Source organism: Girardinichthys multiradiatus, chromosome 11 (assembly GCF_021462225.1).
Source record: "Girardinichthys multiradiatus isolate DD_20200921_A chromosome 11, DD_fGirMul_XY1, whole genome shotgun sequence".
NCBI lineage: Eukaryota > Metazoa > Chordata > Actinopteri > Cyprinodontiformes > Goodeidae > Girardinichthys > Girardinichthys multiradiatus.
The window spans coordinates 14,382,301-14,405,271 of record NC_061804.1 but is presented as its reverse complement, the minus strand read 5'-3'; the positions used below and the strand labels follow the sequence as shown (position 1 = coordinate 14,405,271).

Genomic DNA, 22,971 nt, shown 5'->3' with positions numbered 1-22,971 from the left:
GAGGAGAACATACAAAGCATGACTACATATTAAAAATAAATCCCATCATTATCTTCAGAGTGAAATTAAAACAAGAGAAGGGTCCAAGGATTTGGAAAGAATCAAAGAAAACAGAGATGGGGTTAGAGTTCCCTTTGGTGGAGGATTTGAACTTTCTGACTCATGTTGACTCTATGACCTGTGAGTCACAGCAGAGGAATTAAGCATGAAAACTGCTTGGGACCAAAGAAGCACAGGATTCCTGCTGGGGCAAAACAAAGAGAAACTTTTAAATAAGCTAGCTACTCACAGATCTGCTCACTGCCAGCACTGCTGCCTTTGCTTCTCATCATCTCATATGTCCTCTCACATGTCACCCAAACTCTTTTATGTGGTTATGATTGCATCATTCATGGTAAATGAGAGGCTGTGTTGCCGAATCATTGGCCCATTTGATCTTGTCATCACTCACAACCAGATTTCTGTTAAGGAACATCCAAAAGTGCTCTTTTAAAAGTAGTTGACATATATACCACTCAAGGGAGAGAACATTGGAATTCTTTCAATTGAAAAAGTAGCAGCTCCAGTTTTATCTGATCGAAAACTGTTTTTTTCTTTCATGCTTTTGATCTGTTGTAAATAATGTATGAACCTAAGCCTGGAATGATCATTGATCACCAACATCCTTATTTGAATTCAGTTGGTTGCCAGCTGCCTGTTAAATTTTCATGCTCCTCCTCAAAAGATAGATTCAGGGCAGCGAAAGTAAACTCAGGCCAGATTGAACTCAAGAAAGAGGAAAATATGACCAAAACCATTTGTTTGATTACTCTTTTTCCTTTATTCAGTCTTTCCATTTATTTGATCTAATGCTGTTTTTGAGGCTATTAACAACAAATTCTTCATGTCTAAATTTTTTTTTTTTTTTTACAATCTCCACTATACACGTTGGATGTTGGATTTACAAATTGCACTTTCTTCCCTTTCTTTGTTTGGCTTTTGATCTTGTCTGACAGAACAGGTGCTGGTGGGAGGAAGCTAAAACAAGAGTGCATACGTTTGCTGTGAACAAATATTTAGGTAGATAAGCCCACTCAATGTGAAATGGAGTTTTGACAAAAATTCAATCTGGAAGACTCACCCCCACCACCGGCGCTGTACTATGACTCCATCATTCGTCTCCACTCCAACCAATCAGCGTCAAGTCTGCATTCCTCCTCAGCCAATCACCCTTCAAGGCTTCGGTTTTAAGGACCCCCAACCATGGATCTCCCTGCTCTCCCGCCGAGCTTCGACCTTCCTCCACCCCATTGCCACCATCTGGCTTCCGAGCTCCTTACAACTCCCTTATTATCGGGCTTCCACTCCATCACCAGTATCAGATCCCGGGGGGGGGGGGATATCTCTAATCCTAATCCTAAATCATTCATTCAAGATCATGTCATTCATAGCATTCATGTGTCCTCCGGGGTCCGAGCACCAAAGAAATAAGCCTCTGCTATTTAACTTCTCTAATTCTCTAATCAGCATCTTTGTGTTTTTATTGAGTCTTTACAGGATTGAAATTACATTTTAATTGAAAACATCTCATCTTCTGCAATCTGATAAACCATGGTCTCTTGTATACTTCCTCTTAAAAACATGGTTTTGTTGAGGTTTGATTTGTCCTTTTGGGGCAAAACGACACAAAGACTTAGAAGGAATTAAAGAGAAATCATGAAGAAACATTGCAACAGTTGATAAACACCTACAGAGCTTTGCAAAAGTATTCATTATGGAAGAGGGGCAAGAGGAAAACCATTAGAAGTCCTAATGTCAGTTTGTGACACATACAGTTGGTGACACAGCAAACATGTTAAGGAATGTGTTTTGGTCAGATTAAACTAAAATACATTTATTAGCCTACATGCAAATAAATGCGGTAAAAATGTAACACTATAACAACACCATAGCAGACAATTTTCATGATCAAACGTGGTGGCAGCGTCATGCTGTGTGAATGCTTTTATTAAGCAGGTACTAGGAAGCTTATCAGGGTCCAGGTCCAGACCGAAGCATTATTGAGAATTTGTTGCAAGGCTTGAAAAGTGCTGTTTACAGATGCTCTCTAATTTCACTGAGCTTGAGCTAATTTACAAAGCAGAAGGGCCAAATATTTCAGTCTCTACATGTGCATAGTTGATACCCCAAAATACATGGTAGTTGTAGATAGTACTGACTAGGGAGGTCTAAATATGAACGCACATTACACTTTTTATTTGTACAGTTTATTCTGTATATTTGAATATATATGTATAGTAACAGATCCTCTCAAGTGAGTTTATAGTGCATTGTACTACATGTGCTCAGATTTAGAAAAACAACTATGTTTTGTTTTGTCATTCTGTATTTCAGTGAACAAGGGAAGTTCTATTACAGAGCAAGTCCAGCTGTGCATCAGCTGTCTTCCAAGTGGAGTTTTTATTTTGAAAGGTCAAGCACATAAACAACAGACATCTTCAGAGTAATGCCCGGTTTCTTGAACCCAACAGTGCGAGATCCAACCCGGTCATTCTGTCACATTTTCCACTTTAGCCTGTTTTGTTTGACAAAATGTGCCAGAAGGCTTGAATTTGAACTTTCATATCTTTCAATAGGCTGTTTGTGTGGTAACTACTGCAACAAAACAAACTGGGAGAAAATGAAGGCTTTCTGCTTCTGAATCATGGAGGTCTTAGAGGAAGGGTGGGAGCGTTCTTCCTACGTAGTTCTGTAGCTGTTGCTCATTAAGCAGACACTCGGCACCTCATAAGAGAGTCCATGATAGCAACACCTCCGTAGCTCATATCTGGAGCATTGCCTCAACCTGACCAATTCTGTGCCAGCTTGTAGCCCAATGATCTCATCTATTTCGACATTGCCTCAACCCTCTGTGGGGGTCAGCAACTGCATGCTCACACTCACCATCAATCGCCTTTTTGCTTCTGATGATAGAAGCAGCGATGGATTGAAGATGGAGGAAATTGTGTGCACACTCACACACATGCTGTTATTTAGCATAATGCTCCAGTGTTACCCTTTAGGAAGCTGCATGCTTTCCCTTCTCAACATTCAACACTATGGGAACACAAATCCAGATGAACCAAAGAATCCCTCTTCAGTCTTCTTTACATGTAACTTGACAGTGAAAAAAAAAAAACTGCAAGAGAGCTCTTAGTAAATTACAATGTTTTATCTGGAAAAGGTGACACATTTTTGGTTTTATTGAAGCATTCCACTGTATGTTTTGTAAAGGAAGAAGTTAAATATGTGAACACCTGCCTATGTGTACACAGAAGGCTCATTGAGAAGTGCAATAAATAATGTGTTTCACCCTAGCCATCATTCCATGAGTATCGCACTTTTTTGTAAGTGTATGCAGATGGCCTTAATTATTATTAGTACAAACAGAAGAGCAATCCTAGATAGCAGTAATTCAGTTATCACTACTTCTGTACAATAGTAGTGATAACTAGCTGTGACCCAAAATACCTTATACAGAGAAGCATTTGCTGTTACATTACTCTCACTGTGTGTCTGGGTGGATGATTAAAAGGTAATTGTTATCCCTTTCCATTTGTAAAACTTGCCAAATGTAAAAATCAGCTTACAGTTCCTTGCAATAATACCTTTTAATCTTTTTCACATCCACCCATTTGGTGGCGGTGGCGACAGTGGTAGAGGTTCGTCCTGTAACCGGTGGGTTGCTGGTTCAAACCCCTGCTCTGTTTGTCTCAGTCGTTCTGTTCTTGGGCAAGACACTTCACCCTCCTTGCTGATGGTGGTCAGGGGGCGACTGTGTATGGCAGCCTCATTTCCGTCAGTGTGCCCCAAGGCAGCTGTGGCTACAGTGTAGTCTATCTGTGTCAATGTGTGTATAAATGGATAAATGGGTGAATGACCGATTGTAGTGTAAAGTGCTTTGGGGTCTCTGGGGACTTGGAAGTGCTACACAAGTGCAGGCTATTGACAAACACAACTAGTGAACTCTGATAGGCAAAGAAAAACAATATTGTTGTCAAAGTTTATAAAAATAAAACTCAGAAATGTGTGCTGTGCAATACTACTACCACTACAACTATGACTACTGCTACTGCTACTACAACTATCGTTTGTCCAGCTTTTCCATCCATCCTCTCAATAAGTCTGACCAGCTTCCATGCCCCTGCTGAAAAAAATACATGCCGACACAGCATGATGGTGCCACCACCATGTTTCCCAGTTGGAATAGTGTTTCAGTTTCAAGTTGAGGATAATGTGCATTGTCAGTTTTTCCCCACATGTAACGTTTTGCATGTAGGCCAAAACATTTTCTTCGTGTCACACTTCCATGAAGGCCAGATTTGTGAAGTTCATGACTACAAGTCGTCCTGTTGCAAGATACTTCCACATGTTCTCTGCAGCTACCACGAGCATCTTGGCGGCTTTTCTAATTAATGCTGCATTTCAGGCCTGTCAGTTTATGTAGACAGCCTTATCTTGGTAGGTTTGTGCAATACTCTTTTGAAGAGAAATAAGAGTCACACAGGTTGACTCTACTTACAAACTGGAACTTCTGAATGCTATTTGTTGCGCTGGATTTTATTTAGGGTTATCAGAGTAAAGGGGGCTGAATACAAACACACAATGCACTTAGCAAATATTTGTAAAGAAAACTGTAAAACCACATTGTTTTCCTTCCACTTAACAGTTATACTACTTTGTGTTGACAAGTGTTTTTTCCGACCTTAGTAATGCTAAAAGCATAAAAGGAAAGTTTCTTTTCAGAAATTTACACTCATAAAAATTACACTTAATACAGAAGCAATATTGTCAGCAAAAAAATAAAAACAAAACATCTATCTAAGCAGAAATCTTTCCACGCTTCAGCTCTAAGGTATACATTGGCAGAAGATTTATTTAACACCATCTCTCATGGGGATTGTCTTACAGATCGGGATCCGGAGACAGAGTGTGGTCACCGACAGTCAGTGAAGATGGCAAGATAAGTCCTTACATGGAGCCTGACTCACAGGTAACCACCATCTTCTCTGGATTTCCCTAATAACAAGCCTGAGATGTGTCATCAGATTGAAATTTGCATAAACTTGGAAGCTGTCATAACTCATTTGCCTCACTTTCTCAACACACAGTTTCACTATGATCAGGCCTTGATAGGAAACTGCTGTTAACAAGACACACTAGCCCCTGGTGAATGGAAAGAATTAGTTAGGAAAGACCTTAAAATAGTCAAACCAACTATTTGACAACAGAAAACAGAAGATGTCTGATTTTTCTTATCTAAAATCTAATTTAAGATTAACTTGTCTTATGCTTTCAAATCAGCTGCCAGTGATTGTGTCTTTTACAGCCCTTTACATCTGCCACAAGAGAAGGTATGTCACGTCTTTGGCCATAACTGTGACCTTTACAACTTGGTGGCTGAGCGGTTCCAGTTTGTTTTGACAGCAAACAGAATCTATGGAAACATGCGCAAAACCCGATCCACAAGCTGCATGTACACTGTCATTAACTCGGTTATAAATGAGAGAATGCGTCCCACTGTTCGCTGGAACAGTGTTGAAATAGTGTCTTGATTGTTCTCCAAATGATCAGCTGCCAAAAGGATATTCACAGCATGATGAACTCCACCAGATGATTTTTTTCCAAGTTTTTTTCCCCAATTTCTGGCATGCTGTCCCGTTTCAGAGCACATAGAGAATGAGAGATGTGTGTTGGGTGTAAGCATGTGTGCTCATATGTTGTGAGTGAGAATCTTGTAGGATGGAAACACACAATAAGAGTATTATGTGTTTTCAGATGCGAGGCTTGTTTAGTTGTCAAGGATTGTGTTGTGGTAGAACCAAGCCTGACTTGCATTTGTAGCAAAAGATAAAGAGGATTTTTATTATGGCTCTTTGTTGAAAAATGTCCAGTATTACTTTCAGTATCATTTCTAATGGTTACTTCTTATTTTCATCAGTTGATTTCTCAACAGGAATTCTGGCAGCTTTCCAGGGGAGTTTTTTCTCTGAAGTGATTTCACTATTAATCGGCTTATAATACATTGTGCTGCAATACTTTTAATATTTAGAGGCAAAGCCAGAGAATAAATACAACTGACTTGCTTCAAACTGTGCTCTAGTTACCTTCAAGTGATGTGTAGAAAAAACCCTATTGTACGTAGTGTCCTTTGATGTATGATTATTTTCAAAAGGTAAGAAAAACTTGCGTTGACTTTTTATTACTAGTCACTGTGGCAGTATGGATGGGCGATATCAACTAAAATTTTAGTACCATGTTTTGTGGTATTTATTGCTATGAGAAATTAGGTTGGGATGAAATGTATTTTGACATTCAGCACAGTCATTCTATAAATCTTTCACCACAATCATCACTGACATAGAAAAAAAAAACTTTTTTGTGGCCAATTTACCATACTGGTTTTAGCTGATTTGTAATTTTGAAAAAAAGAAGAGTTTTTAACAATATTCAAAATGTTTTCACTACTTTAAAATCGAATTGAAAACCTAACTGTTGTCACAATAAAATATTTCATAGATATTGTTTTTTTCTTTAAATCCATGGTTTTCCTTCTGCTTCATAATAATGCAGAACTTTATGTTTGTCACTCCCATAAAATCCCAAGAACATGCTTAGGAGTTTGTGCTTCTAATGTGAAACAATGTGAACATTTCTGTTGGTTATGCCTGCTTTTATATTTTAAGACAAAGACACCATGATGAAGGGCTTGATATTCAGTCTGTCAAGCATCTTACATTAGCAATCAGCTTTCCTAACTGTAAACAACAGACTCTGTCTACATTCCATCAGGAACGTTGACTTTATCTTTACTCTTAGATTCCAAAAGGCTGCCAACATCTCCAAATCAAGCATGTTCCATGACAGACAAACGGTGAATACTCAAAAGAACAAAATAGAGCAACAGTGTTGTAAAATGTTCAGCCTTCTTGTTGTCCTCTGAACTGTCACTCCTGTTTTTGAGTGACAAACAATAGGAGCTTTTTGCACGTTTTGTGCTACTTCTGAAAACATCTCGCAAATATTGGAAACTAATGCTCAAACCTAACTTCAAGCCTTCTTCTGCCAACTTTTACCGTGTTGTTTTTAGAGCAAAGTATTAGGTGTGGTGTGACCATAAATCAGGTCAAGTTTAAAATCAACCATTTCCAGCAGCCAGGCTGTTTTCGGTGACATTTTCAGTCACCAGCCATTTTTACAGTGGACATTAATGAGTAATGCAACTAGGTACAAACAGTACACAATAGGGACTGTAGTCATTCATATTTAGAAAAAAATAAACATAGCATTTACTAATTATTTCACAAAGCTGAGAGTGGAAGATAGTATGAACATCATTAGATATTACTACATGGAGTTATTAGCACTGCGGGATAGATTAAAACAGTAAACAACATGATACTATTTATTTTGCTCACTTGCTTTTCTTATCTGTCGTTTCTTGCAACACTCTTTGTGAACTTCTTCATATCAAACACTGTTATATGTATCAGGTGTATCTACTGCAGTCAGACTCCATCCAGTAGGCCCAACATATTATTTCTATGCAGTGTAAAGTTATGAGCAGCAAATATTACAAACCAAGAAGCCCTTTGATATCTTCATATTGTGCGTTCGATTAGATTATATTTAATATATTGTGTAGTTCTATTCCTTTTATTATCTCTTGTTCAGAGAAGATAAAAATTGTTAACCATTTCCTGCAAAAACAACTGCCCTCCAGCCTTCCTAAAAGTCAGTACAGTCTGAGGTGTCAGTTTAACATGCAAAAGCTAAAGTAAATACCAGACAAAAGTCAGGCAGACCATCAGCATCAGTTTATACAAACACAGATGAGCATGACAGAAGCACTTTGCCTGGTGGTAACATGAGAGTAGCAAACCCTCCCTCCTTCCCAACTCTTTCCGTTTCCTTTCTCTGTATCTCTGTAACATCTCATCCGGTCTTTTCTTTCTCCTTCAGCGAACTCTAAAAATGCTCTTAGGCATCTCATTTAATAAAATGAACCTGAATAGCTGGAAACTACCAAGTGCAGGCCACTTAAGTGTCACATTCAGGTGGAATCTTCTTAGCATGAACGAAGGAAACATCCACTCCCTGGGGTCACTTAAAAGATCAGAGCTCTCTTTCTTTTTGGATACTGTATTTCAATACATCTTCAACGCATCACATGGCTGATTGTTCCTGAGTCTCTGTAGAAATGATATACACATTTGTTGCCTTCAATGGCTGACTCAAACTTTGTGCCATGTGATATGTTTGGCTCAGATTTTTTTGCACTGATGAGCCCAGCAATGGTGAACAGCGATTAACTTATGAGCATGGCAATTCAGTTAAAGATTGAGTTTGCAAAAACATAAAAAAAAAATGTCAATTGTAAAGATCTGGCTTTATGTTTGGAGAATACAGGTCCTTCTCAAAATATTAGCATATTGTGATAAAGTTCATTATTTTCCATAATGTAATGATGAAAATTTAACATTCATATATTTTAGATTCATTGCACACTAACTGAAATATTTCAGGTCTTTTATTGTCTTAATACGGATGATTTTGGCATACAGCTCATGAAAACCCAAAATTCCTATCTCACAAAATTAGCATATTTCATCCGACCAATAAAAGAAAAGTGTTTTTAATACAAAAAACGTCAACCTTCAAATAATCATGTACAGTTATGCACTCAATACTTGGTCGGGAATCCTTTGGCAGAAATGACTGCTTCAATGCGGCGTGGCATGGAGGCAATCAGCCTGTGGCACTGCTGAGGTCTTATGGAGGCCCAGGATGCTTCGAAAGCGGCCTTTAGCTCATCCAGAGTGTTGGGTCTTGAGTCTCTCAACGTTCTCTTCACAATATCCCACAGATTCTCTATGGGGTTCAGGTCAGGAGAGTTGGCAGGCCAATTGAGCACAATGATACCATGGTCAGTTAACCATTTACCAGTGGTTTTGGCACTGTGAGCAGGTGCCAGGTCATGCTGAAAAATGAAATATTCATCTCTATAAAGCTTTTCAGCAGATGGAAGCATGAAGTGCTCCAAAATCTCCTGATAGCTAGCTGCATTGACCCTGCCCTTGATAAAACACAGTGGACCAACACCAGCAGCTGACACGGCACCCCAGACCATCACTGACTGTGGGTACTTGACACTGGACTTCTGGCATTTTGGCATTTCCTTCTCCCCAGTCTTCCTCCAGACTCTGGCACCTTGATTTCCGAATGACATGCAGAATTTGCTTTCATCCGAAAAAAGTACTTTGGACCACTGAGCAACAGTCCAGTGCTGCTTCTCTGTAGCCCAGGTCAGGCGCTTCTGCCGCTGTTTCTGGTTCAAAAGTGGCTTGACCTGGGGAATGCGGCACCTGTAGCCCATTTCCTGCACACGCCTGTGCACAGTGGCTCTGGATGTTTCTACTCCAGACTCAGTCCACTGCTTCCGCTGGTCCCCCAAGGTCTGGAATCGGCCCTTCTCCACAATCTTCCTCAGGGTCCGGTCACCTCTTCTCGATGTGCAGCGTTTTCTGCCACATTTTTTCCTTCCCACAGACTTCCCACTGAGGTGCCTTGATACAGCACTCTGGGAACAGCCTATTCGTTCAGAAATTTCTTTCTGTGTCTTACCCTCTTGCTTGAGGGTATCAATAGTGGCCTTCTGGACAGCAGTCAGGTCGGCAGTCTTACCCATGATTGGGGTTTTGAGTGATGAACCAGGCTGGGAGTTTTAAAGGCCTCAGGAATCTTTTGCAGGTGTTTAGAGTTAACTCGTTGATTCAGATGATTAGGTTCATAGCTTGTTTAGAGACCCTTTTAATAATATGCTAATTTTGTGAGATAGGAATTTTGGGTTTTCATGAGCTGTATGCCAAAATCATCCGTATTAAGACAATAAAAGACCTGAAATATTTCAGTTAGTGTGCAATGAATCTAAAATATATGAATGTTAAATTTTCATCATGACATTATGGAAAATAATGAACTTTATCACAATCTGCAAATATTTTGAGAAGGACCTGTATTTTGTTAGCTGACATCTGGAGATGAAGCGTTTATTCCTGCAGATAGAGTCCCAGATTAACAGATGGCATTCTTCTCAGTATTCTTTGTTTAAAAGGTCCTCTTTTACATTCTTAAACATTTGGAAATTCCAGCCTGACTTATGGGAATTTGCTACTGAGCAGGAAAGTGACACATGGAAGCTGTGAGGTGTTTCCTTTCACCTTGTAAGCCCGGGACTGTCTCATAAAACTTTTAGAGGAAATGCTGTAGTTTTTGGCTAACTACCAAGCAAAAGTATGAGTACTTATATAAAACAGTGTAAACATATGATGTTTTTTTTTTTCAAGGAACTGTGCTCATACTTTGGCAAGAGTGACCACAGGCTACCGGATGTCATACGTAACTTCCTAAAATAGAAATTATTGTGATAAAGATGGGTGGTAAGGATGAGGTAATGATAAGGTGTCATGGCTAGGCCATCATAAATTGCTTGTAGGGGTTTAACAGGAAGGTTTTAAGTAAATTGTTCTGTTTTGTTGGGTGTTTCCTTTTTGTTCAATGTTTTGCAATGTTTGTTTTACATACTTATTTGCCACTCCTTTTTAAGTGACAGATTTTTAGTCTGCATCATCATGAATCCAAATTACATATTCGCCATGAAGTGGCCATTTTGGCATGTCTCAGTAAAAGAGTGGAGAAACTTTTTTTTAAATTCAAACAGTGTTTAACAGAGCACACTTGGCATTTTGAGAGAAAAAAAAGCTGAAATTACCCTGGAGTTCGTAAGAGGTCTTGCTACATTGTTTACTATGATAAAATATCACCTTTCTGGAAATTTAGGGCAAACATATTCTAGTAAACTGCTAATACATCAGCATTAGTTGAACATCCAATGCATTAGCTGAGATCCAACAGTGGGTGAAACAGATCTAGTAGGGAAAGCTAGAGTTTTCTGAGCAACACTCGCCAGCACGTTCCTGGGAATCCCAAAATGTTCCCACTCCAGGAGGGATATACAGTTCTAATGAGATCTTGGTCTGTCCTGGGGTCCCCTCCTAGTGGGATGTTCTCAGAAACCTTCAAAGCCTTGCAATTACAGGGCATCCTGATCAGATGCCCACACGTCCCTAACTGACTCTCTATGATATTGAGGAGCAGTGAATCCACTCTAAGCTTCCATCAAATGACAGAACTCTGCACTCTGTCTCTAAGGCTGAGTTTAGCAACCCTGTGAAGGAAGCACATTTCATCTGCTTGTAGTGTCTGGGATCTTGTTTTTTCTGGTCACGATCCTTATTCCAATGTTTTACAGTCCTCGTAATGAGATTACCGATAAAGTGCTGGCATTTTCTACCTCTGTAAGTATATTGGGCAATGCACCACTGTTCCTCCACCACTCGTGTCTTCACACTCCTGGTCACCTGACTGACACAAGGTTCCTACAATATTTCCACACTTAAAAGAAAATACATATTTGGCTGTAATAACAATTACAAAATTTGTCATGGTGTAAAAAATTAAAGAAGCACCGGCCATCACTCTTATTATACATTAACACTTAAATGTATTTACAGTTGGCAAGCTACAAGTTGCATGTCTGTTAAGCAGTAGACTGCAGGTCAGCTACCCTGGCAGATAACCCAACTAATTCACCAGCTAATATTAACTTGCTATGATGCATAATACAGTGGCAGTTTTGAATGCATTGTCAGATAAAAATCTGAGTCTGCTAACAAAGGGAATGTGTTTAAAAGATAAAAAAAAGGTTTTGTGAAATATATATCTCCTCTTATAACAGTTTTTTAATTACGTGGTTGTCATCTTTTTTCATGACAGCATTTTCAACATTTTCATACACAAGTATGGTCATACTAATGTATCAGTTACTCATATTTGAAAACGTTTCTACACCAAAGTTATAAAGTGGCAACTTCAAGTAAGTGGTAAATTCCTGCCGTCAGTGTTTAAGTCAAACAGCAGTCCTTTTGGCTCGTAGTTCCTCAGTGTCATTCATGGCATCTAACCTATCATTATACTGTTAGCTATTGTGGTCAAGAACTATGGCCCTGTGGAAAGAATGGGGCCTCACAATGAGGAAGCCGAGAGGTCTGTATCACACGTCACTTGAAGCTTCCAGTCTCAGCCCAGGGGTTGGCAACTGCAAGCAAATTCTCCAAGCAAACATTAATAGGAGCTGACAGATAAACTCCTTGCATGACTTGCAGGCCATAATTCCTGCTCTGCCTGGAACTAAATTATCCTTTTAAAACAAAAGTCGGCACATAAAAACACATTGTTTTGTCAGTGGAACAATGCAGTTATTTTGAAGTATTTGTTGTTAAAGAAGCAGGTACTTTAAAGACGCACATTTATTTCACAGGATGTAAAAGGCCTTTTGACCAAAATGAGCTTGACTGTTCAGTGTATCAAATGGTTCAATAATTCACAAATTAATCTTTTTTGACATCACACCTGCAACCCCTCATTTATGTCTATGTGTGTATTTGTGTTCACTAACCATCCAGTAATCCCCTGAAATGTCCATATCAGTGTCAGCTGCATAGCTGTCGGCACATTGTGGAGTAGATGGAGTCATTAAAAACTGTGTGTTGCTCATGGGTAAAAAGGCTGCACCTGTCTGGACTAATTTAGATGTATTTGATTTAGACATCTCTCATTTTCATGTTTGTACAGACTGAAAGGTTCCCATTTTCACCCTCTCGGTCCATTTTCTAATAGCAAACCCACATTGTGTCATTATGCTCGAAATAGTTCTGACCCACATACAGATGAACACTCAGAAGATGAGACTGGATTATGAAGAAGATTTATTTGGTTTAACAATGTTAAAATGGGAAAAGTGCAGGAACTGGTAAATTGCCAACTGTACAAAGAAAGAGAAAATGCAGGTGAATCAAAATGCTATAGAAAACATGAAATAAATAAATCAAAACACTACACTTAACGTGATCAATAAGTTGTGAGATGAAGCTTACTATGTTGGAGTAATAGAAACCGCCAGGGGGGGGGTTGAGGGATTCGGAGTTAGAGTGTTCGGCACAGACTTTTCTCCGGTAAGGCTTGAGAGATCTGTGAGGGATGATGAGGAGTTCAGGAAGGAGGTACTTGCGTTGGAGGGTGAACAGGTTACCCTTGTGCCTTGGTTCAGATGATGGTGAAACAGGAAGCTGCCAGCTGGTTGTTCTCCAGACGAAGTAAACAGGAATCTTGGATCTTAATCCACAAAAATAGGAGACCTTTCTCCAGACGTCAAAAATCCAAAACAGCAAAACACACACAAAACTCCAGATCCTGACACATCAGAGTGTATTAACTTTAATTGAAATCAAGAACTGGTATAGCTTTGATTTAACGCTGGTTTAGTGAAAAATGGAAGGATTGCCTGTGGCTTTAAATTGTAATCATTCAGAAGTTGAATGAATGACAGTGGATTACCGGTCTTTCAGTAACCACGTTAACTACTTGGTATGCCCAAAAAATAACATAATAAAGTGTTAAATTAGCATTTTTTTCTTCACTGAGAATAATTTATTATACAGAGGACTTTGTGCCAGATTCAGTGACTTCTAGTTGTCCAAGCCCTATGGCTGCAAAACAAGTCGAAGTCATCATGCTTCTTGGGATTTGTTTATATGCTGTGTCAGATTTCTGGTAACCTTTTTGCTGTGCATTATAGGCATATATCTCTGCTTTGGTCCCATCTGTCCAATGGACCTTGGAGTTGCCTTCAGGTGCTGCAAACCAAACTTAAATCATGTTGCCATAAACATTTTAAAGAAAGAAGAGAACAAACCATATACGTGTTCAGTCTTTTTTAATTGTACTGTCCCAAGCTTTGACATATAACATGCTAAGGCCAGTAGATTCTAAGATGGGGCATTGCACAGTGTGGATTTGCTCAGGTTGTTCAATCTTTGGAAGACTGACAGCTGTAACAAAGGTTTTCCACTTGTGAAAATTATCACTTACTGTATAGTTATGGGCTTTGAATAATTTTGAAATGATCTTAAAACCCTTCCCAGAATTATTAGCAGCAACCATTGCTTTTCAACGGTCCTTGCGGATGTCATTTCTTGGCTTTTTGTTTATGTACAACTGTATGTTACAGACAAGCAAACTGCCAAGATTCATGCTTATATGGAGGTGCTCACAGTGACTGATGATTAGTTAATCTATTGAATTTGATCAGCAGCTCCTGGCAGCTACTTTTCTTTTCAAATTGTATTGAATAAGGAAGGGTAGACTTTCTTTTTTCCCATGACAGTGAAACTGTTGCTAAAAAATGAATAAATAAATATCAGTAGGGCATTTACAAAATTAGTAGGCCAGAATGATCATTTGCTTTTCCCCACGTCAGTCTTAGTTGCAATGCATACAGGGAGCAGGCCCAGGGAACTATAAAGCCTTGGTTTGTGTTTGATTAGTAGTGCAGAGAGAAATTTGAATAGCTTAATTTTGAATGTCCAGCAGGATTAAACCATGCAGGAGTGAACAAAGAAAGGAAGTACTTATTTCTGCATTGTCATGAACTTTTCGTGTATTTGTGTGTGTGTGTGGTGAGGCAAGTAGGCTGAGGTTTCAGTTTCCAGTTATAGACAAACATATGATTTCATTTAAGCTGCTCCACCTTTCAACCCCCAACGTCTGTCGCCCGGCTCCAAATCACCCCTTCTGCTGGAGTCTGTCTACCATGCCATGACCCAATTGTAGTTGTGGTGTAAGGCACTGTTGTCTGCCACTAAAGCCTTGCATTGACCGGATCATCTCTTTGTCTTTTATAGAGTGGACAACCTTAGTGTGTTGTGGCTTAAATGACCTCAGTAACACATTTCCAAGTATGTTAGGTAGACATAGACAAACACAGACTTGTATCCCTTTACCATCCCTCTTCTTGGCCCTTTCTTTGTGTACACACTCCCTTACAGTGCCAGTCCTCCTGAAACATTAGCCGTGCTTGGCTACCAGTGAAAAGCATGCTAATGAAATCATGTGGATTCATGGATTTATAAACATTGGACAAAGCTGGGCCTAAAAAATAAGTAGTGCAGTTCAGTCTTTTTTTTTCTTTAAAATGGCAGGTTGCAACAAATTTCACTGTTATGTAAGCGCAAAAGAAGGCCAATTTCTATTTTTAAACAAAAGCCTCATTTAACATCTCTGCTCCAGTAGTAAAATAAAAAAAAATGCATCCCACTAAGGGATGGTAAACTCCCTGCAGAGAACTTGAAGAAAGCAAGCTGCTGTACTGTTCCTACAGCTTAATGGGACTTACAGGTTCTGAATGTAACCATACTGGCATTTTTACAAGGCACGCACCAGATGTGCAGCCTTATAAATTTACCATCAAAATAAAATATCTGTGGAACGGGCGTGGACAGCAAGAGCGGAAAGAGCACAGCAAGAATAAAAAGACAAAAGGAATAGTTGAAACAGATGGAGTCACCCCATCTCAGTCAGGTGTGTTTGCTTGAAAACGGGTAAACAGCTAAGCATGTACTGTATTTCTGCACGAGAAGATTGCTGCAAATCGTAGCTGGAAGATATGAGCACATCCTTCACCTTTATTAATTTTATTACAAGGATAACAGCATCTAATCTTTAGCAAATCTGTAACCATGGGCAGAGCAAGGAAACTTTTCTTATTTCTTCTCGGTCATTTCCCTCTTAGTCTATAAAACAAAATTTGATTCTATATCCTTTATCTTTCTTTTGAAAACATCACTATATAAGTTAACAAAGGATTACCTGTCGCTCTCCACTTATGTTTGCACAGATTGGTATCTTTAATCGAATGTCTCTTAAGTTTCAACTGCAACATGAAACAAAATCCCCTCTCATGAATTTTCCTCTTCCCTATTCTAAAAGCCAAGGCATGACTAAGCTTGCCTGACTGTATCAGTTATTCTTCTGATTGTTATCTGGAGATTTAACCTTGTTTACGTATGAGAAATAAATAATGAAGACTAAAAAAGACATGTAGGGACAGCCATTTGTTTTTAAAGAAAGTCAGACTCGGTTATGGATATATTCTCAGGAAATTGAGAGATCTAGAAAGATTTAAGGGGATGAAGAAAAAGTTCACATGAGGACAGCACTCAGAAGCAAAAGTCATGTGAAACTAAAGTTGAATATTCTGAAACTGGAAAAAAGGGTTTGGTAAGAAGTAGAAATTAGACAAAAAAAGAACATCCAAATTCATGCCAGTGCTCAATTTGTGGCATAAACCTGAGTTCAGGTTTGAATTTATTCAAAGAATCTTCACACTACTCTCGAACAAAATTAAACTAGCAAAAACTAGCAAACTCATAAAAACATCGAAGTAGAGGTTTCACATGATTTCCATGAGGTTTGCAACGTGAGAATAAGAAGCTTTAGATAACAAGCAGGATCTAGTTTGACCGGTTTAGTTCCATTGTGTTAATCACTCCTGAGTGTGTAGGGTTGGAGGGGTGGCATGTGAGCCACTGAGAACTTTTTGTTTCTTTGTGGTTTTTAAACTGCCCTTTGAAAATAATTTATACTTCTTCATGTTTCTTACATTTAGTCACTTTAAAACCACAAAGGTGTTTTATTGGGATTTATTGATACACCAACACAAACTAATGTATCTTTGTAAAATGTAAGAAAGATTCTTTTTTTTTGTTACAAATGAACATCTGAAAAGTGAGGCAAGAGATTTTATTTAATATCAGAAAGCATAATGTTATCCAGATAAAACAGAACAATGCCTAAGGACTAATTTACGCTCTTCTTGTTTATCAGTGCAAATACAATAAAGAAATTACCAAAAAGGTGCTTAATATGAAATTTCTTACAGAATATAAACCAGGTGAAGCTAAAGCTTGAGGAGTTCAAGTTCAAGTTGTGGAGAAGTTTCAAATAAGGATAGGTTATCAAACAGTATCACAAGCTTTGAGCATCTCACAGAGCACTTTTTAAATGATCATCCTGAAATGGAAAGTGAATGGCTCACCTAAACTGGCTGGGTGAGGAGAGCATTAATCTGAGATGCAGCTGAGAGGCACATGGTAACTCTAGAGGAGCTGCAGAGATCCACAACTCAGGTGGCATGCTCATTACAACAATCCAGGTGTTGATGGGATAAGTAGCCCTGAAACCCCAGTCTGGGTTTTGTTAAAATGGTAAGAAGAAAGTAATAAAACAAAGCCATTAAAAGGCTTGTTGCAGCTTGTAACAATCCACACAGGAGATATCAGAAAGAAAGTGCTCTGGTCAGGTAAGACCAAAATAAACCATTTTACTCTACATCCAAAACACTACACCTGGAGTAAATATAACACTTTACATCATTCGACACGCACAAGCGACACTGGGAAACATGGTGGTGCCAGCATAATGCTGTGAGAATTCTTCTCTTCAGCAGGAATATGGAAGCTGGTCAGACTTGATAAGAAGTTGGGTGTAGTTAAATACAGGGATATCCTGGAAGAAAACCTGTTAGTGGCTGTTAAACACTTTAGACTGACAAAGGGGTATGCATTCTAGACAGATTTCTATGTCAAGAACATTGGCTTGCTACTGTAGAGGGGAATCCAAATACAGTTTGAAAGCATTGATTGCATGATTACTAAAAACCTGTGTATGTGTGTGGTCCAGGAGAAGGCTGAGAACAAGAGGACATCCAGGAGATCCATCTGTTGAAATAACAGAAGTTTGGCTGCAGTGAGCCTCCAACATGTGTGGCTAAGGCACTTTAAACTTGCCTAAAACACAGACCTACCACATGCATAGACACACACTCTTATTCCACTGGCTTGGAGTTACAGCAGTCTGTCTTTCATGATGATGCACGGTTGAACTTGTAACAACTTTCTCCATCTCAGCTAAAATGTTTAAAAACTCTGAAGCTGTGATAATGCACAGCCCTGTTTAGTCCCTCAAAAACTGCTGGCTATCTTAGAAATTTAAAGCTCTGAAATGCTATCAGAAGTGGTGACATCAACGTGAGCATTGCAGTAAGACTTTATCTGGAAAATTCTGTCTTTGAGACTTATGAGCCAGGCTGCAAAGCAAGCATTATCTCTTAAGTGCGCTGATAGCTGCAGTAAACACAGAGCAGCTCGATGATATCACCATTGCGTTTGTGCAAATGCATGAAAAGGGCGTTGACCTCAGCAAAAACACTAAATATCTAGTGGAGTAATAAAGGTGTCTATGCCAGACAAGGCAAGTTTTATTGTAGCACCATTCATACACAAGGTATTGGAAAGTGCTATACAAGGCAGTAAAGAAAGAAATTTTATAAAGGTTGTGTTAAACAGTCACAGAGAAATTCAAGCATCCACTGAAATGTTACTGTATAATGTAAATTTAAACAAATAAATCACCAAAATATGCTAAAAAAAAATAATACTTGACCTTAAAGGGAAAGTTGCAATAAATATGGGAATAAACTTGTGCCATCAGAAACTGAATTTTAATTGCTCTGACTGAATTTGTATTTGTGTAATTTGAAATTAAATGCATTGGTTTGAAAAGAATTTCACTAAACTGAAACTGAATTTTATGGTTTGAAACTAAATTCCTTTGCTTTTAAAATGTATTTAGTTGTATTAAAAATTCAGTTTGATTACTTTCACTTTCAAGTCTGTAATTCAATTTCAGTTCCAAAATTCAGATTTTTGTGTCACACATCCGGGTCCTTGAGGATAGCCACAGACTAATCAAACACAGATTCATCGATTTACGTTTCACATCAGGTTAAACTTCCTTTATGGCATGTTGAGCTGCAGCAGTGCAGCATACGTGAGTTTGGCGGATGTCAGTCACCAAATCAAATGAGCATCTATAAGAAGCGTCATGTAAACAAATGATGATCAAACAGTAACACTTATGCTACCTGTAGCTATTAGCTAAACATGCCAGATTAGCCTAGTTTGCCGCCGGTGTTGCGTCGGTCTGCGTTTCTCTTGCCCTTATCTCAGTGTAACTTCTGTTGCCTAGCAACCGTGTTAGCGTGAAGCGCAGAGCTGTGAAGCCGAACAAATGGAGCCTGAAGGTTAATAACGCTGTCTCTACTATAAATAACTACATGGTTTTTATTTACCCTTTTACATATTACTGATGGCTTATAATGCTGTTTTGTTTTTAAAATGTTATTGTTTTATGATCTTGTTCATTATTCAGCCATTTAAATGTTGAAAATATTTTTTGTGTTCATAAATATAAATCTAACACTAGATAAAATACACCGATGACAAATACCATTTGTTTAATTTATTTGTAAAGCTTTCAACAACTTAAACACTAACATATTAACTTTAGGAACAAAGTTTAAATCAGTTTATTTGCAATTTTTATTATTATTATAAATAAACCAAACATTAATATTAGATTTCATCTGACTGAATTATATCTGTCTCACTTCCACCCATTGGGGAAACCCAGCAGGATTTTGAAAACATTGTGCCGGGAGTCAGCTGTTCTCTCGGGGTTTAGCGCACCTCAACCTCCCGGACAGTTGTTAGCTGGCGAGGCGAGCCGGCTGCTGGGGCAGCGGACGAACACATCGGCGCATTTGTTCAATTAAGCAATATCTTGATAAACTGATCAGATATTTTAGGTTTACACATCTACATTCTCGTCTAAAAACATTGTAAAAGTTCAGTTGTTTCACAGAATTCGCAATATAATTTTATTCACAACTTTTCTCTCTCCTCCGGCCTTTGATACTTCCGTTTCAACAATCTACTTCAACCCGCAATGAATCATGGGATAGGGTGGGCCACGGAGGATACACCGGGCACATCCTTCAAATCTGGGGAAAAGAAGGACGAATTTGTTGGAACCTTGGAGATTACACAGCATTTGTCACCTCATTCAGGACGTTGTCGGCCTACGAATGCGTCCTTCAAAGGATGCAGACCTTAATTTGGACACAGAAATAGTGAATGACATCCGTGAATCAGTAAATCTGTGTTTGATTAATCTGTGGCTTCAAGAACCCGGATGTGTGACACAAAAAACTGAATTTTGGAACTGAAATTGAATTTCAGACCTGAAAGTGAAAGTAATCAAACTGAATATTTAATACAAAGCAAAGTCATTTTCAAAGCAAACAAGTTCAGTTTTAAACCATTATATTCAGTTTCAGTTTAGTGAAATTCAGTTTCAAGTCAATGCATTTAATTTCAAATTACACAAATATAGATTCAGTCTTAGCAATTCAAATTCAGTTTCTTCCCATAAGTAAACAGTTATGTTTTCAGGAACCTACAACTTTTGGACATCTCAGGTATTTAGTGGTTTGGTTCCAGATCAAAGGAGTATAAAAACTAAACTCTGACTTCCCTGGTTTAATTCTGATCCTGGTACAGGTCCCTGATGACCCAAGAGGTCTAGATGGTTCATATCTGTCAAGCAACTCTGAAATGCATTTGGGTCCAAGACAGTGCCTTAGGATGGGTGTGATATTTTCCACACAGCAGCATGAGGATCAGCTGTCGCTGACTGATTTTTTTTTTTACCGTCACAAAAATCTGACTGACTGAAAATATAAGCTTGCACTGGTTTTTCTATTTCCTGTTTTTATGGGATACCCCTTAGTCTGGCAATATTCACAACTTATGTTGTGGTTTACTTTATTTGGTTGGTAAAATTTAGATCTGACTATAATAACATCTCGGTTCCTAACATGCTCGGTGGAGTTTTTTAATCTAGCAGAGTACGTATGTGTAACAGGGCATTTTTGGGACCAATAACACTTGCTTCTGTATATTCTGCATTTGGCTAATGGAAATTCTGTCTAATCCACTCGCTGATATTATGGACACTCAGAGTCTGATCTTCAAAAGGTTTGTGTGTATAAAAACACGTGCAAAGCTGATCTACAAACCAGATGCAAATGGAATTGTGTGTAATATCAGCAAAACAGTGGGCGCAAACTTTTTAGCATGTTTGCCTTCATGCAAAACATATCCTAATCAACAAAATGCACAAATGTATGCAGTTTCTGTATCTATATTTAGCACGTTTGAAAGGCAGGTGCAAACTGTCATGCAAAAATGTCTAATGGGACGACACCATAATGTCTTGATGCACTGAGGAGCACTTCTATATTGCGAGGAAAAGGTGGTGCAGATTAGTTGTCTGCTACATGTTTGCATGGGACTGCAGAGAATCTTTATGCAGTTAAACCAAAACGAAAAAACACCATGAGAGATTTTTATTTATTTTTCTTCCTCAACGTTCCTTCACAGGCTCCATACGAAGCACATTTATGTTGAATTAAATAAACGTGTTATTACGGGCCTTTGTTAGCAATGAGTTAAGGAAGTCATATCCCTCGGTTCTGTCTGCTTTCACGGACCGGGATGGGGTGGGGGAGGGCATGATTTGTGATTGATATTTAATCTTCTAAATTCAGCTTTGGATATTTTCCTATTTTTAAATGTTTAAAAGTAATATTTTATAATATTTCTTCTTCTTCTACTTATTATTATTACCACCGACTCCATGGCCTCGAGCTTCATCTTTCTTATATGTCCACTCTGCCCTCCCACTCTCTGTCCATATTGACAGCCAGTAGCACAAGTAAAATTCTGTGTCATCAACATATACAGGGGTTGGACAATGAAACTGAAACACCTGTCATTTTAGTGTGGAAGGTTTCATGGCTAAATTGGACCAGCCTGGTGGCGTCTTCATTGATTGCACATTGCACCAGTAAGAGCAGAGTGTGAAGGTTCAATTAGCAGGGTAAGAGCACAGTTTTACTCAAAATATTGAAATGCACACAACATTATGGGTGACATACCAGAGTTCAAAAGAGGACAAATTGTTGGTGCACGTCTTGCTGGCGCATCTGTGACCAAGACAGCAAGTCTTTGTGATGTATCAAGAGCCACGGTATCCAGGGTAATGTCAGCATACCACCAAGAAGGACGAACCACATCCAACTGGATTAACTGTGGATGCAAGAGGAAGCTGTCTGAAAGGGATGTTCGGGTACTAACCCAGATTGTATCCAAAAAACATAAAACCACAGCAGCCCAAATCACGGCAGAATTAAATGTGCACCTCAACTCTCCTGTTTCCACCAGAAATGTCTGTCGGGAGCTCCACAGGGTCAATATACACGGCCGGGCTGCTATAGCCAAACCTTTGATCACTCATGCCAATGCCAAACGTCGGTTTCAATGGTGCAAGGAGCGCAAATCTTGGGCTGTGGACAATGTGAAACATGTATTGTTCTCTGATGAGTCCACCTTTACTGTTTTCCCCACATCTGGAGAGTTACAGTGTGGAGAAGCCCCAAAGAAGCGTACCACCCAGACTGTTGCATGCTCAGAGTGAAGCATGGGGGTGGATCAGTGATGGTTTGGGCTGCCATATCATGGCAATCCCTTGGCCCAATACTTGTGCTTGATGGGCGCGTCACTGCCAAGGACTACCGAACCATTCTTGAGGACTATGTGCATCCAATGGTTCAAACATTGTATCCTGAAGGCGGTGTTGTGTATCAGGATGACAATGCACCAATACACACAGCAAGACTGGTGAAAGATTGGTTTGATGAACATGAAAGTGAAGTTGAACATCTTCCATGGCCTGCACAGTCACCAGATCTAAATATTATTGAGCCACTTTGGGGTGTTTTGGAGGAGCGTGCCAGGAAACGTTTTCCTCCACCAGTATCACGTAGTGACCTGGCCACTATCCTGCAAGAAGAATGGCTTAGAATCCCTCTGACCACTGTGCAGGACTTGTATATGACATTCCCAAGACGAATTGATGCTGTATTGGCCGCAAAAGGAGGCCCTACACCATACTAATAAATTATTGTGGTCTAAAACCAGGTGTTTCAGTTTGATTGTCCAACCCCTGTATATAGAAACGACTGTGGCTCATTGGGAGTAGTCGTCTTACAATCTGAAAGTTGTGGGTTCGATTCCACCTTCTTTCTGCCACTTG

General features: G+C 39.1%; 1 protein-coding gene across 1 annotated transcript in view; it reads left to right on the top strand.

The window, feature by feature from the left end:
* The window catches only part of pdlim4 (PDZ and LIM domain 4), a 67,476-nt gene that overhangs the window by 26,398 nt on the left and 18,107 nt on the right, over window positions 1-22,971 (top strand). Inside the window, exon 3 of the mRNA XM_047378913.1 lies at window positions 4,930-5,011. Within this exon, the coding sequence (XP_047234869.1) occupies window positions 4,930-5,011 (82 nt within the window). The remainder of the gene's footprint in view (window positions 1-4,929; window positions 5,012-22,971) is intronic.